The sequence below is a fragment of the Limanda limanda genome, chromosome 9 (genome assembly GCF_963576545.1).
Source record: "Limanda limanda chromosome 9, fLimLim1.1, whole genome shotgun sequence".
Taxonomy (NCBI): domain Eukaryota; kingdom Metazoa; phylum Chordata; class Actinopteri; order Pleuronectiformes; family Pleuronectidae; genus Limanda; species Limanda limanda.
Window position 1 is genome coordinate 3,757,855 of NC_083644.1, and position 16,410 is coordinate 3,774,264.

Genomic DNA, 16,410 nt, shown 5'->3' on the forward strand with positions numbered 1-16,410 from the left:
ATAATATCATTCTATATTGTATGCATATTAATATAAGAGGACAAAATATTAATATACAATGGAATAATAGTTATTTTGTTGTAGTTTAAGTCTTGTTGAGAGTTAAGGACAGAAGATAATTGATTGATTGGTTGATTGACCCAGTTCCACAGAATTATGACAGATGCAACTAAGCTGAATCATTCTTGTATCTTTCTGGATGCAGCAGCCATGGGTGAGATTTAGTCGGAGGATCTTTCTCCCTCAGTGCCTCCATCCATCTCTGCACAACGTGTTGTGTTACTGTTGTCAGCAGCAGCAGCTTTGATTATTAGTTTTTCTGTGTGTGCATGAAGCTGATTTGAGGCCGATTGCTTCAACACTTTCCTCTCAGGTCGTCTTTCTCTGCCTCTCGCACACAAACAGAGTCGTAATCTTTCCCCCATGCAGATCGATAAACCTGATTAGAGCTGCATCCCTCCAGCTGGCAGTGACTAATGCTCCTGAGAGAGGAACACAAACCATGCCAGTGTGTGTGTGTGTGTGGAGTCCAAATCACCACTTCTGGCTTTACCCCCCCCTAATAGTGCATTAATCTGCAGCATGTGAATTACTGAACAATAACAGTGACACACACCTTGAGGAGCCAGTTGAATGTTTCCTTCGAGACACGATGAGGTTTGAGAAACAGGTTTGACAGAAAGAAGAAAGTGAGACGTCAGACGTGAGGAGAAGAAGAAGCTTCAGAGTCCGAACCCGTCAGTCACCAACGTTTCATAAAACCAGCATCACGACCGTCTGAGGTTCAGCTGACTTCACATCACCAGAGAAATTTATTTAAACTAATGCAAACTTTACTTTAAACCATTTGTTTTTCTGTTGTGCAGAACTTTGTCCTTTATATTATTGTTATAAACAACACAATCAAATCTTAAATGTACATTATATAGATATTAGATCGTGGCACTCATGGGGTCACAAAGAAGATCTTGTTTTATATTTTGACGCCGTACTGGAGACGACTTATTGAAAAGCTCCTTTTCAGCAGCTGTGTTATCGTGTGCTAACTTCCCTCCCAGAGAGAAACACTGGGACGTGAACAACATGCACCAGTCCAACTCCAGAGGAAAACATCTGCTGCTCTGACCTCTGGGTTGAAACCAGCGTCTGTGGAACTGTAAATAAAGACGGACGACGAGTCTCCAGCGTCTCTCACTGTCCAGAGACGAAGCCAAAACATCCTGGACGTCTGTGGCAGCCGGGGGACGTTGCCATGGTAGCGAGGTCCCGCCAACGCTCACCAATCCAGAGTCAGTCTCAACATCAAGACTTTATAATTTCAGTACTGAACAAGGGGTTTATGACCTATACTGCAGCCGGCCACCAGGGGGCCATCCAGATGATTTGGCTTCACTTGTAGGAGCTGTGATGTCGTCCATCTTTATCTACACATTCATATACTTTGAAAACATTTGGTTTTGAAGCCCAGTTGCATTATGGGAAACGTAGGATCCTGTTTGTCTCCTTTGCTGCTTGTTAAAAACTTTCAAACGACTCTAACGATGTTTCTAATTCTGCAGAAAACTTGATGAGAAGATTCACTGAAGCCATTTGTTTGTTTGCGTTGGAGCTGAATCAGCGTCCAGCACGATTCATAACGCACGACGGCCTGGATTCCTCTGTGGAGGATGAATAAATGCATCACGTCTGAATTATTGAGCAGCGACAGGACCTGTGAGTCTGAGCCGACCGGCTGTTTACACCCCCGATAGAGGAGGTCCCTTCAAATCTGTCTGGTGTCTTCGTCCGTCTCCGATCCTCTGATTCTTCCTGCAGCTCGTCCACTCTCCGGGCCGGTGGACACACGGAGACGCCGAGAGGACGACCAGGACTTCCCCCAGAATTAGGACAAACACATCGTGAATTACACATGAGAGAAGAACTCTGGTAAACAGACGATCCATCAGAGGCCGGACAGACAAGGACCCGTCTGTGCTGGAGACTGACACCGGTTTACAGGAAAGAACAACTGACATCAGCTCCATCGAAACAGGAAATTTGCTGAGATGGAGACATAAAACACAGGATATGACCAAGAGGGGCTTCCCCCCCCCCCCCAGAGAGACAAAAACAAAAAGACACATCAACACACGAGACAAATCCAGAAGCTCACGACTAAAAGATCTATTTCCAGTTTTTGTTTTTTAAGGATTACAGAAGTGATTCCATCCCCCACTTTACAAAAAACAAACAGATACATTAAAGAAAATAAAAGTCAAAATCAGCGATTCATTTTTGATTTCTGAAGCATATTTTCAATACATGTAAAAAAATCAGATAATTCACTTAATTTGCAGCAGTGAAAAGATAGAAAATTGATAATAAAAAAGAAAAATCCCAGGTTTGTTTCTTTTCCGTTTGTGCAGCTTCCTTCGTTCCTGGTAAATTACCGACATCACGTCGACTTTGACAAAGACAAAAACAAAACAAAGCTAAACTTGATCAGATTCTGAGATTCTACACTTTTACAACAACTAGATTCTAAGTCTGAATATTAAAATATCAAAATAAATCACTTTCCTTCATTTGTTAGAGCGAGAAAACAATTTGCATATTCAAAGGTTGACGTAAAAAAAAGAACGACGATATATTTCTATAAAATGTACAAACGCTTGATTCCTTCATTGGAAAAGAGAAAAGAAATCTGGTGTAGTTTTTTTTTTTGTGAAGCAAAAGATTGTGCGTCTGTGTTTGGTTTTGTTCAGTCAGGTTAAAGCTGACTGGACTCAACACAACCTCAGAGATGTCAACAATAACTTTATAAAAATCAAAGTTCAACACAAAAGGTCACAAAACACTTTTTCTCTAAATCAGCTTCTCGAAGTTCTGTCGCCTTCGGTCGTTTCTCGCGTTTATTTGTGTGATTGTGTCTCTTGAGTTTTCTCACAGGTTTAAAATGAGCTGACATGTAAAAAGTTTGTCGTTTTCTTTTAAGTGTCAATCAGGATTCAACACAACGCTGCAGGACTGTCAATCACAGGAAGCACGTCGGCTCCGACTCCAGCTTTTGAGCCTTAAACTCTTAATAAATGACACATTTGATTTATAGAATATATAAACTCACAGTTTGAAGTGAATGTTTATGGAGAAACACTCAAATATGTTTTCCAGGTCAGTGGTTATTAGGTTGTTAAACATTTGTAGCATCATAAATATCAAAAAGATCTTGTGACTGAAGTTATGGTTTCCTTTCCAGTGTTGAAGTTTGTGATTTCTCAGGAGAATTGGAATAAAAATCCAAATCTCTAATTTTGGTTTCATTAGCACATTCGTTTTCATTTTAAAGTGAAATTATGAGAAAAGACAAATTGGGAAACGAAATGACTGATGTCCCAGTTCTTCTTCAGGTTATTTACAGCTCTGTAATAAAAGGGGATCTTTCAGACACTTGCAGTGAGAGAGACAAAGCTTCTTTTCTCCCGGAGTCCGGCTCCACATTCCTCTCATTCCTCCGGCTCGGACCTGATCTGCAGCTGCAGCCGTGTCCGTCCCAGTCTCTACTGGGAACGTCTCTCTGTCTCTGTGCTGTGGTTTTTCCAGAGGTCAGGAAATCCCACTGGTCATTTCCAGGAGGCCACTGGTCACTTTCAGATCCGGGATCATGATCCGTGTCTCTAAAGTCAACTTGAATCCAGACATCCACTCATGAACGGAGCAGATTCTCCGATAACAGCGATATAAAAATACAGATTTCCACTTTGATTGTGCTGGAACATCTGGATCCTGCTGCTGAAGAACAACTGGAGATTCAGGAGCAGGTTGTTTTCCCGTCAGCGTCGAAGATTCAAAAACAAGGATGTGACCTAATAATACAACATTAGATGCTCTGACTTTGGTGAAATGAAAAAAAGAGGAACAAAGACTCTTCTGTTTGAATTATTGCTTCTTCACGCTCAGAGAAGCTCTTTAAAGAAACCATGTGTCTGACTGAGCTGATGATCTGAGGCTTTGGTCCGTCACTGAAAGATCTGCTTGAATAAACTGCTTCTCTCTCTTCTCTCTCTCTGACGACAGATAATTATCCTGTCTCGCTCTTTTCGCTCTAAAACAACTTTTCCTCCGGCTCGCCCTCCACCTGCCGCCTCTCATCCTCTCATCCTGACATCCTGTTGGGTTCGGGGGGGTAAAGAAACATCCACTTTCCCTTCAGCCAGTTCAAAAGGATTCACCGGATGGACAAACTTCATTTGTACTTTGCTGATTGAAGTTTAAAACAAATTTATTCAAAATAAGGAGATAATTAACTGACTTTATGTCCTTGTGCTTCAATACTCTTTGAGTTTCTGTCAAAAGATAAAATCCAACACTTTATGGTTCAGAGAAGAGTTTGTTCTTAAGGGTGGTTTCTGTAAAGTTTTGTTTTAGTTATTTGATTTTATAAAAAAAGAGTGAGCCGCGTCAGTATTCTGGATATTTTGGCTTCATCTCTAGACAGAGAGAGGAAGTCGTCCATCTTTGTTTATAGTTGCGGCTGAAACTGATCCACAGAAGAGATTTGTGGTTTATTAAGCTCTAATAATCGTGAGCAATCGTAATTAGCTTTGTTAGCAGGATAGAAAACTAAAATACCATCACACTAGTTTACAGCTGTTATTTAATTCTCACTCTGTGTCACACGTCTGCATCAGCTCCGACTGGACCAGAGAGACGATTTAATACGGAACATGAATTTAATATGAAGCCAAAGGTCAAAGGTCAATGAGGCATTCAGACCTGATGTCACTCAGACAGAAACACTTTGAACTGACTGGACAGAAACAGAAGTTCTCCCCCCCGAACCTTCACCTCCTCCAACACATCCACCATCGTTCAGCTCCTCCCACTCATCTCCTTCTCCTTCTTCTCCTTCTTCTACATCTACTTCTTCTTCTTCTCCTCCAGAGTCTGGTCTCATCTCACCAGTTGCACTTTCTAACTGGTTCCATAGCAGCTTCCGTTTATAAATGAATTTATGACTAACACGTAATGAAATGTCCCTTTAAATGGATAAAAAAATTGATTTACAATGCATCGATATAAAAAAAATATATAAAAAACTGTTTTCAGTTCATTTTCAATATATATATATGATATATGAAGCTTTTCATTTTTTCATCATTGATTCTCCTAATATTACGATTTTATTCTCAAAACTGAGAAAATACTGAAAACTAATAAAGTTAAACTTTAGTTTTTGTCTTGTTATCCCTCGTCAGCCTTGTTTTCATTCGTTAAAAAGACGCTCGTAGTGTTTCTCTGACCTGACGTCTACAGACTCAGGTTTTATCACCACGAGAACTCATCTCAGAACTCATCCGCTCGTATAAAAAGTTGCTCAAAGGTTGAAAAGCATCAGATCAGACCCGTTGTCCTGGATCCTGTAAGAGCGAGTTCCCTTTTCCCAAAGCAGAGCCTGATATATGTGAAGAGTGGTCGTGAGTATTAGATCCAGTCTGTTTGAATTCACACTGGGAACTTGTCTGATCTCGTCACTCGAACGACAGCAGGTCCGGATGCGGCTCCGCGTCTTCAGCGCCTCTCCCACAGGGGGCGCCGTTCCCCAGCAGGGCCTCCTCGCCCAGGCTGATGCGGCAGGCGGTCTTCCCCGAGCGGGGGGTGGAGGCGAGCCGGACGTCCGGGCCCGACGCCTTCTGCCAGACGTCGCAGTGGGGGGGGTCTTTGTGGATGAGGTCCGGGACAGAGAGCTGCAGCTGAGGCCGGCGTTCCTCCACCTCTCCGTCAGCTCTCCGGCCTTCTTCTTCTTCTTCCTCTCCTCCTCCACCCGTCACTCCTTCCACCTTGCTGCTGCTCCCGGTCGAGTCTGAACGAGTCAGCACTTTCTCCTCTGCAGCAGCCGGAGGCGAGGAGACCCCCGTCGACCCGACTCCCTCCCTCTCGCCCGGCTGCTCGCCCTCGCCGAGCCCCGCCTCCTCCTCCCGGGCGAGGAGCGGCGTCTTACCGGGGGACGAGAGGAATGAGGAGGAGTCTCCAGCGTCTGGAGAGGAAACCACGGGGTCAGAGGAGATCATCATGTCCTGGGTGGTCTTCAGCGCTCGAGGGAGGCGCTTCTTCCCCGACGGCGGCGGCGGGTCCAGGCGAGGGAAGGAGTCGAAGGAGGAGGAAACGTGACTGGAAGAGGAAAGAGGAGAGGAGGCAAAGACTTAAAAAACGAATGAGGCAGAATCCACAGATACAGAAAAACAACCTGAAAGGTACGAGTCGGATTATTTAACCAAGTAATTCAAACAAATTTAAATTAATTTCTATTCTCACGGTTTAAGAAATGGAAAAGTTCAGTGATTCAGTTCCAGCTCCTCTGATGTGTCATCACTGATTTAAAACCAAGTGACAGGAAAAAACATTCAATTATTCAGCTTTTCTGAGCCAATGTTTAATTTTTTACTTCTTTACACCTGACACTTCTTCCCACAAAGGTCATTTAATATTTGTGCCCACGATGAGATAATGTACTTCACTGCTTTCATCATTAAATTGAGAAATGGAACCTCAGAAGTCACCAAATCTTTTGAAAATGCAGAAATGCAGAAATGGACAAAAAAGAGACGATTAAAAGAGAATAAATGATAAAGTTGGATTCAGGATTATAGTTAAAATTTAAGATTAAGATTAAGTTTCGAGAGGATGTTGTTCAACTGAGTTTGTCTATGTACACATACACACACTCACAAACACACACACACACACACACACACACACACACACCCACCTGTTAGCAGTAGTTGTGTTGAGTTGGTCCATGCAGCCCCACACAGCACCAGCGTTTTTGTTGACCTCAGTTACCCCGATATCCCCGAGGTGGCTGGACTCCTTCCTCCTCAACAAGTCATTCACCTGGAAGGAAGGAAGGAAGGAAAGAAGGAAGGAGGAAAGGAATGAGGACATGTGAAGCTTTACCTGCAGTTGTCGCACAAGCAAACGCGAGTGAACACAACCCACAAACATTCACCAGAACAGGAACGAGTGCAGTGAATAGAGAAAGCATTCATCGGCTCATCTAACTTCGCATTAACATCCTGACACTTGAATCCAGTTCTGTTTTAAAAAGAGGAGGTTTCTATTAAAGATTTAAGAATCCAAGCAGGTTAGGATCTTCTGTTTCTGTGCGTGTCGAACTGACCTTTGCCCCGACAGCCTTCCCCAGGTTGATGGCGTTCTTCAGCCTCTGCTGGCCTCCGGAGGCCGGGGACTCGGCGCTGCTGGAGCCCAGGTTGGGGTTGGAGGATCCTGGGGTGCGTCGGGCCGAGGGCTGGCCGGGCCTGGAGATCTGAGGACTCTGCTGCTGTGCGGTGGAGTTCTCAAACATGCTCTGATCAACTGGAGGAGAGAAGAAGAGAACACGTGTTAACTACACAGCAGGATTTAACACGAGTGATCTGTGGTGGCAAAGCTGCAGGAGCTTCAAGGATCGGGCGAGATGAATGTGATGTTTGCTCTGGAATCTGCAGCTCGTTCCACAGTTTCTCTGTTTTGTCATTTGTTAAATCTCTGAAACTCTGCAGGAATCACTTCATCTCAACATGTGTTTGAACATCTGGGAGGTGCAGCAACCGAAGGGATTTCTTCTCCTCGTTGTCACTTAATGTTTCAATCTGAATCCAACGCAGCAGCTGTGAATCCTGACGTCTGCTGTCAACCTCCACACACAGAAAACTCTTCACCCCAACTCTACAGCTTAAAGGGGGGGGGGAGAGTTTCTGCAAGTGTTTTGGGGGGGGGGGGGGAGAAATCCTTTAAGTGACCAACGATAGCGTTGCTGCTGTTTTGAATTCATGCATGAATGAACTGTGGCACCTCGGCTCGAGTCCTGCAGCTTTGCACCAAACCCACTCGTGTTGCATCAGAGACAAAAGGGATTTCACCAGAGGACACACAACATGCAGGGTCCAGATGGCAGAGGAGGCAACACTGTACATCTCACGGTGATACACAACGCAACTGCAGTGACGCATGCACACGAATCACAACAAGAACATGAAGCAGAGACGGATGAAGACACAAAGTTCGGAGACGGCAGAACAGAACTCGTCAGTCCACGTGAGACGGACGTTCTTACCTCTTGGGGAGAAAGGTTTCTCGGAAGGCATTTAATGAGACATAGAGGAATCACATTTCAGATCATTTTACGTACAAAGAAGCAGATTATTGATCCGTTTGTAACGTGAGTTCATGTGTAAGAGCCTGAACCTTTTGGAATCAGGAGCCCAGAGAAACACACACAAGTATTTCACTGATCATAGATCGTAAATAAAGACCTGAATCCATTTCCTGTACAAAACTGAAGCCGACATCTCAACTATTGAGCCGTCTTGCATGAATGCAAAGAAATAATCGCTGCTGCACGTTGTTTGTGTTAAATTTTTTTCCATGAGGGACGATCGGAGCCGAAGTCGATAAAAACCTGTGTCTCCTGCAAAGTGTTTTGACTCAGGAGTGAATGAAGATTGTTTCTATTCCCGTTGCAGACGAGAGGCAGATGTTTGTGGGAGTAAATGTGTTTTTAAGCAGTAATTTGGTCCGTGTCCCATCTGCTGACATGGAGGAGGCAGGATTTATGATCTATACTACAGGGGGCGATCAAGAAGGTTTGGGAAGCTGTCATTCCAAATCTATATATATACAAAAATACTTTATCAAGAGGAGACACGAGGAAACAGCAACAAGCTCGTAACAGTCATCAAACCTCAGATCAATTACTGCAGCAGACAAGTGAAACCACATCTAGATTCAGAATAAATGTAATTACAGAAGAGACATCAGTGTGTGTGTGTGTGTGTGTGTGTGTGTGTGTGTGTGTGTGTGTGTGTGTGTGCAGCTGCAGGTACTGGAGCCACATTGCTCTAGGTTTGAGTGCATATGAGATTATGTTGTGTAATAGATAATCATAATGGAAGTGTGCGCAGTGCAGGATGAGTCCTGGTCGTGCTGCTGCAGCATCTGAACGTGAAACACAATCCTCACTGCATTTTCCTTTCCTTAGACTTTCTATTATAACTCATAACTTTGCTCATATTGAATCTAATTTAAACAAATCCTGAGTAATGGTGACCTCTAATGTTAAAGGTAAAATCAGCTTTTGTTTGTATAGCAGTCGATAAACCCTCGACCAGTCACAACTGTGATTAAAGACACTCACACTTCATTTGCATGCTTCAGGCCTGTAACGCTCCACCAAGGTCAAACACGTGTAACGAGTGAACATCAAGGTCATCCAGGGATCTCAGGATCGATGGAGTCGCATCACACAGACGATCAAAACCTCCTCATTGATCCCAACTAGGGTTGCAAAATTCCGGGAATATTCAAAGTGGGAAACTTTCCATGGGAATTAACGGGAATATACGTGAATAAATGGGAGCATACAGGAATTAGCGGGAATAAACTGGAAATTTTGTGGGTAATTTATACTAACTGTATTTACCTTGTCATATACAGACATAAATATAAACATTTTGTTTTGTCATAGGCTGATTTGAGCCCTGAGGAAACTTTGGGCACTTGACTATATGCTTCTGCATCGTTGTGTCATTCTTAACATAGGTCTTTGCACAGTATTTGCAAATGTACACAGCCTTTCCTTCTACATTGGATGGGGTGAAATGTCTCCACACATGAGAGAGTGCACGTGGCATTGTTCTGTAGAATAACATGAGAAAAAAGTTTGTAAAAAAACACTAATGCAATGCCAGAGACATAAATAGTTAGCCAAACAATTGGATTAGTCTGTAAACATATTTAACAATTGATGGATAAATGAATGGAAATAGGCTAGATGAACAGATGAACAATCCTCAATCAGCATGCTAATATATTTTCCCAGTAATATCATTGAAACTTACCTGACTAGTCCTGCACTCTACAGCAGGCCTCAATAGCCCTGCTGTAGAGTGAAGCATGCTGGGAGTTATCTGTGCATGTGATGGAAGAATGCACAGTGGAGGGTTGAAACTCAACATTCCATACATCTTTAAAATAGTGTTTTGAATGATGTTTTTATTGCTCAGCGTTTAATTTGCGTTTTTTTTTTTTTTTTTTCAAAATTCCCAAAATTCCCGAGCTAAAGTTCCCATGGAAAGTTTCCGGAAAGTTTCCGGAAATTTACCGGAAACTTTCCACCCCTTTGCAACCCTAATCCCAACACACACATTCTTCCCAAGTGGTCGGACATTTCAATATATTGAAAGTTTTACAGGTTTTTCCCTTCACCTGCTTCAGAGAAGGTGAAACCTGCAGCTTGGAGACGAGTCCAGTCGGCTTCATTTACACACAGATGTGATTTATCATCACTCTTTACCACCAGGTCTTTTCCTCTCTCAGTTCTGAACAAATGCAGATTCTGGGGTTTTGTAAAAGTCGGTGTAATAAAGTCCTGTGTTGTGTAAATGCCAGTGCACCCACTGGGACTGGAGGTCAGTTTGTCCTGGACACACTGGGATCCAGTGAGGAGTCCACAAATAAAACCTGAGGTGACGCTGAAGGAAGAATAAATACCAAATACCAATGTTTAGTAAGAAAATATACATCTACTATAACTTGGCTAGTGCTTTCCAGGATTATTTTAACTTTCCTCACATTACAAGATACTCTAAGAACTTTCCTTTTCCATAATGTCAAAGGTCCCTTAATCTGTACATGTTGAATTAGAGGATCATCTCTTCTCGTCGTGTTTCTAACACGTGACGGACATGAAACTGAATGAAGAGAAATATCTCAGGTTTTATAAAAAGGTGCCAAACACGTAGAAGACGTGAACTTGGGAAAGACGAGGAGATTCCAGATGTTTCGGTGATGAAGGCCGAAGCCGGTGTTGATGTTCTGTAAACAAAAGCACTTGATGTTCTGCTGCTCGACCTCATCTGACTGTTGTGGAAATGTTCCCCGTTGTGTAGATCAAACACTCGAGCAGATGAGGGAGCCAATAGTTCCCTTCATGGATTCCTTTTCCAAATGGAGCTAATGAAAGAATCGTTGGAAAGTGCAAATCAAACCGACTCTATATAACAACATGTGTATTCTGTGTGTGTTCAGATTTGTAGAAGTCGTGACTCTGAGCAGGAGTAAAGCACCTGACCTGCCTCGATGGGCTGCGTGTCACAGCGTGCTGCTGCCCCCCCGCCCCACCTCACACCGGGGGTTTGATTCCCGTGCACCCGTCAGACCCACAGGCTGAAAACCTGAAGCTCTAATGGGAGTGGATGTAAAAGCTGGAGATAGTTTAACTGAAGAACTCCTGCAGCAGGTTTGTGTGTTTAATGACGACTGTACCACTGGCTGATTAATGTGTGTGTGTGTGTGTGTGTGTTGTGTGTGTTGTGTGTTAATTACAAACAAGCCTGAAGGATCTGTAATAATTATTGTTCATTAAAACTGAATTGAGGATTTCTTTCTTTCTTTCTTTCTTTCTTTCTTTCTTTCTTTCTTTCTTTCTTTCTTTCTTTCTTTCTTTCTTTCTTTCTTTCTTTCTTCAGGAGCTCCGCAGCGTTAGTCAAACAGCAGCTGAATTGCAGAGGCTCTTCTCAGTGTTTAATAAATCATGTCACGGCCGCGCCCCCCCCCCCCCTCCAGACCTGCCGGTGACTCGTGGTTAAATTTCAATAAGCTCGCCACATGTCATCAGTCACTTCCCGAGCAGCGAGACGAGAGACGCAGCCGTGAAAAGAGACGTTTATTGGGGTTGAAATAAAAAACCATCAACGCAACTTAAGCAGATCTCCTCTTTCTCTCTCTCTCTCTCTCCCACTCACACCGTGGGCAGCGGGCGAGCGGCCCACGGTGAATCAACTGAAATGATAATGCAATCCTCTGCAACATGAACCAAATTACAAAATCTGCCCTGAGAGGAGGAGTTGATCCTACAGTGTGATTATAGTTTAGTGTGTGTGTTCAGGTGACGGCTGCAGAGAACAACATGAAGCCGGATGAAACTCCAGTGAACACAGCGGATTATTCTCTGCTGTAAAATAAAATGAAATGTTTTTGGGTGTAAATGAGTTTTCAATGATTCAAGTTTTGAAATAAAGTGATAATACAACTTAACTACACTTAGTTTGATTTAAACTAAGCTTGGTTTAAAAACATACAGAGTAACTTTAGTTTTTTCAATTTGAAACTATTCCTCCATTATAGTTTATTTCCTCCAAGAATAAATCACTGAAACGCAAATTTAAAGAAAACGTAACAATCCTACGAAGTAAACTTGATAAAACTTTAAATTCAATCGAATTCTTTGCAGTTACAGAGTTTTAATTTGATGTATTATTCTCATTAGTTTCTTTCAGAAGGAGCTGACAGCAGATCAGTAAACTCTGAACCCTGCAGACGACTGACGCTTCATCACCGAAGCCGACTTCTCGTCCTCCTTCGTCCGAGCTGACCTTCCTCCTCTTCTCTAACAGGTCCCGACTGAATGTAAACAGAATGTAAACAGAGCAAACTTTAAATTCCTTCCCCAGAAACATCACTCAGGATCTGTCTTGCAGCGACAGACTTGAGCCTCCTGCGCTGACCCTCCGTCTCCCAGGAAAACAGAAGCCTCATTAACAAACCCGACCTGTCTTCACCTCCTCCTCCTCCATCCTCCTCCTCTTCCTCCTCCTCTTCTACCCGTGGTAACTTCCTCACAAAGTACGTCCCTGGTTTCCCTACAGAATTGTTTTATTGGCAACGACGGCGATTACGCTGCACGACAACAAAACTGTCAAGTGAAACCAGCACTAATGACACTTCCAGACAAGCCTCTGATTTGTGCAGAGCTACAACTCTTCATCACGAGCTACAACTCTTCATCAAGAGCTACAACTCTTCATCACAAGCTACAACTCTTCATCACGAGCTACAACTCCTCATCACGAGCTACAACTCTTCATCAAGAGCTACAACTCTTCATCACAAGCTACAACTCTTCATCACGAGCTACAACTCCTCATCACGAGCTACAACTCTTCATCAAGAGCTACAACTCTTCATCACGAGCTACAACTCTTCATCACGAGCTACAACTCTTCATCACGAGCTACAACTCTTCATCACGAGCTACAACTCTTCATCAAGAGCTACAACTCTTCATCACGAGCTACAACTCCTCATCACGAGCTACAACACTTCATCAAGAGCTACAACTCTTCATCACGAGCTACAACTCTTCATCACGAGCTACAACTCTTCATCACGAGCTACAACTCTTCATCACGAGCTACAACTCTTCATCACGAGCTACAACTCCTCATCACGAGCTACAACTCTTCATCACGAGCTACAACTCTTCATCAAGAGCTACAACTCTTCATCACGAGCTACAACTCTTCATCACGAGATAAAACTCTTCATCACGAGCTACAACTCTTCATCACGAGCCACAACTCTTCATCACGAGCCACAACTCCTCATCACGAGCTACAACTCTTCATCACGAGCTACAACTCTTCATCACGAGCTACAACTCCTCATCACGAGCTACAACTCTTCATCACGAGCTACAACTCTTCATCACGAGCTACAAGTCTTCATCACGAGCTACAACTCTTCATCACGAGCTACAACTCTTCGTCACGAGCTACAACTCTTCGTCACGAGCTACAACTCTTCATCACGAGCTACAACTCTTCATCACGAGCTACAACTCTTCGTCACGAGCTACAACTCTTCATCACGAGCTACAACTCTTCATCACGAGCTACAACTCTTCATCACGAGCTACAACTCCTCATCACGAGCTACAACTCTTCATCACGAGCTAAAACTCTTCATCACGAGCTACAACTCTTCATCACGAGCTACAACTCTTCATCAAGAGCTACAACTCTTCATCACGAGCTACAAGTCTTCATCACGAGCTACAACTCTTCATCAAGAGCTACAACTCTTCATCACGAGCTACAACTCTTCATCACGAGCTACAACTCTTCATCAAGAGCTACAACTCTTCATCACGAGCTAAATTTCTTCATCACGAGCTACAACTCTTCATCACGAGCTACAACTCCTCATCACGAGCTACAACTCTTCATCACGAGATAAAACTCTTCATCACGAGCTACAACTCTTCATCACGAGATAAAACTCTTCATCACGAGCTACAACTCTTCATCACGAGCTACAACTCCTCATCACGAGCTACAACTCTTCATCACGAGATAAAACTCTTCATCACGAGCTACAACTCTTCATCACGAGCTACAACTCTTCATCACGAGCTACAACTCTTCATCACGAGCTAAAACTCTTCATCACGAGCTACAACTCCTCATCACGAGCTACAACTCTTCATCACGAGCTACAACTCTTCATCAAGAGCTACAACTCTTCATCAAGAGCTACAACTCTTCATCACGAGCTACAACTCTTCATCACGAGCTACAACTCTTCATCACGAGCTACAACTCTTCATCACGAGCCCACAAGCTCCTCTCTCCAAACCCGGCAATGAATAATTCCACATAATCTCCACCGACTACAAAGCTGATTACATTTCGGTAAATAAGGTGGAAGCTCGAGATGAAGCGACCTGCTCCGACTGCTCGATAGAAGAGTGATTACTGCAGCACACACACACACACATACACACACAAAAACACTGAGGAACTGCAGGGTAACAAATCATTTTGGTTTCTTCAGAATGTCTTTGTGCAGTATTTTGTGTTGAAAGTGCCACAAAGAGTCGTAAAGGAATAATTAACAAGAGCCAACGTCAGGACGAATAAAAAGGTCAAGGAGAAGCTCGACAATCTCTTCTGGGTACTAATGTAAAGGATTTTATTTGCTCTCTTCTTTGTGCTGAAAACCACACAGCACATGTTTCTGATCACAGGGAGCAGGATGCTTCTCAGCTGGGGGAACGTTCTCCCTTCATCTCAGTGACGGTGTTACGGTAAAACCATGTTTAACGTCTCCACATGTTCAACAAAGCTCGGCCGCGGTGCCTTTACTGCCATGTGTTCATGCACATTCTGGGAAACTACTCTGCAAACCAGACGAAGCAAAGGCTGCAAATAGAAAACCAAATCACAACTGGGCAGAAACTTGTGAGGCTGAAAGCAGAGCAGACGCCGGGGCTGCAGGTTGTACTCAGACATGTTTGGGTCTCTTCACTCTCCTCTGTATCAAAGACTTCAGATCAATTATTCATTCAGACAGTTGCCACATCACCGTCTGTCTGACCCCGATGAATCACTGGAGTGAGAGCGTCAGCTAGAGAGGAAGAGGAGCAGGAACCAGTCAGAGACACAAGCAGCTAGAGAGGAAGAGGAGCAGGAACCAGTCAGAGACACAAGCAGCTACTGAGGAAGAGGAGCAGGAACCAGTCAAAGACACGAGCATCTACTGAGGAAGAGGAGCGTGAACCAGTCAGAGACACGAGCAGCTACTGAGGAAGAGGAGCAGGAACCAGTCAGAGACACGAGCAGCTAGAGAGGAAGAGGAGCAGGAACCAGTCAACGACAAGAGCAGCTAGAGAGGAAGAGGAGCATGAACCAGTCAGAGACACGAGCAGCTAGAGAGGAAGAGGAGCAGGAACCAGTCAGAGACACGAGCAGCTAGAGAGGAAGAGGAGCAGGAACCAGTCAGAGCCACAAGCAGCTAGAGAGGAAGAGGTTTCTTTGGGATTCAGCATATTGCCCATGGACCAGAGGATCCGGGGATCGAACCACCGACCTTCTCTACCTCCTGAGCCTATTTGAGATGCAAACCCAGGAGTGATCGTGTGTTATAAACAAGGAGAAGGACTAAATATCATATCAGACTCTCCTCCTCCCCACAGAAAACACTGGAGCTCCTCAAACACCTCTTCAGGAGTCCGGCTGTTCTTCATCAACATCCTCATTACGTCTCGTGGCCTCTTAGAGCTCAAAACCATGAAGCCAGATACGAGCAGAAAACGTCTGTGATAAAGTTTCTCCAAAACAAATATAGACGCATGTGTGTGCTCAGCAGAGGGGAAGTAAAACAGAAGCTTTTACAAGTGAGTCAAACTCTATTCGACAAACTGCGTTTGTTCCTAACGAGACAACGCAGAGGATGGGCGGGTGCTCGACGTGTCTCATTTCAAGTTCTCATACGACACATCAAACACTACATAGGTTTAAATCTGAGTGAACAAAAGCTACAAATCAATCACAGCGCGTCTCTTATCTCTTCCCTTCAGTTCCTCCTCTCCTCCTCTTCTCTTTGAGGCCGATGCCGACTCTCACCTCTGGTTTGAGTTCAGCGAGCGAGCGTGTTACATCTGTCAGCTTTCTTCTGTTCGTCAGAATGTGAAGAAACTCAAAGGAAGCTACAGAATGAAACGATGGGGAAGAACCAGGCAGGCAGATGTGTCTGAGGCTTGTTCTCTTTTAGCCCCTTTTTACACCAGGAGCGCCACATGTTCCAGATTATGGA

The 16,410-nt window shown here is 43.9% G+C and overlaps 1 protein-coding gene across 1 annotated transcript in view; it reads right to left on the reverse strand.

Moving 5' to 3' along the window:
- Nucleotides 1-5,142: 5,142 nt before the first annotated feature.
- nos1apa (nitric oxide synthase 1 (neuronal) adaptor protein a) overlaps nt 5,143-16,410 on the reverse strand; it is a 129,021-nt gene continuing 117,753 nt past the window's right edge. Inside the window, exons 11-13 of the mRNA XM_061077747.1 lie at nt 7,157-7,353; nt 6,746-6,870; nt 5,143-6,147 (exon numbers count right to left, since the gene is read on the reverse strand). Coding sequence (XP_060933730.1) covers nt 5,508-6,147; nt 6,746-6,870; nt 7,157-7,353 — 962 coding nt within the window. The 3' untranslated portion in view covers nt 5,143-5,507. The remainder of the gene's footprint in view (nt 6,148-6,745; nt 6,871-7,156; nt 7,354-16,410) is intronic.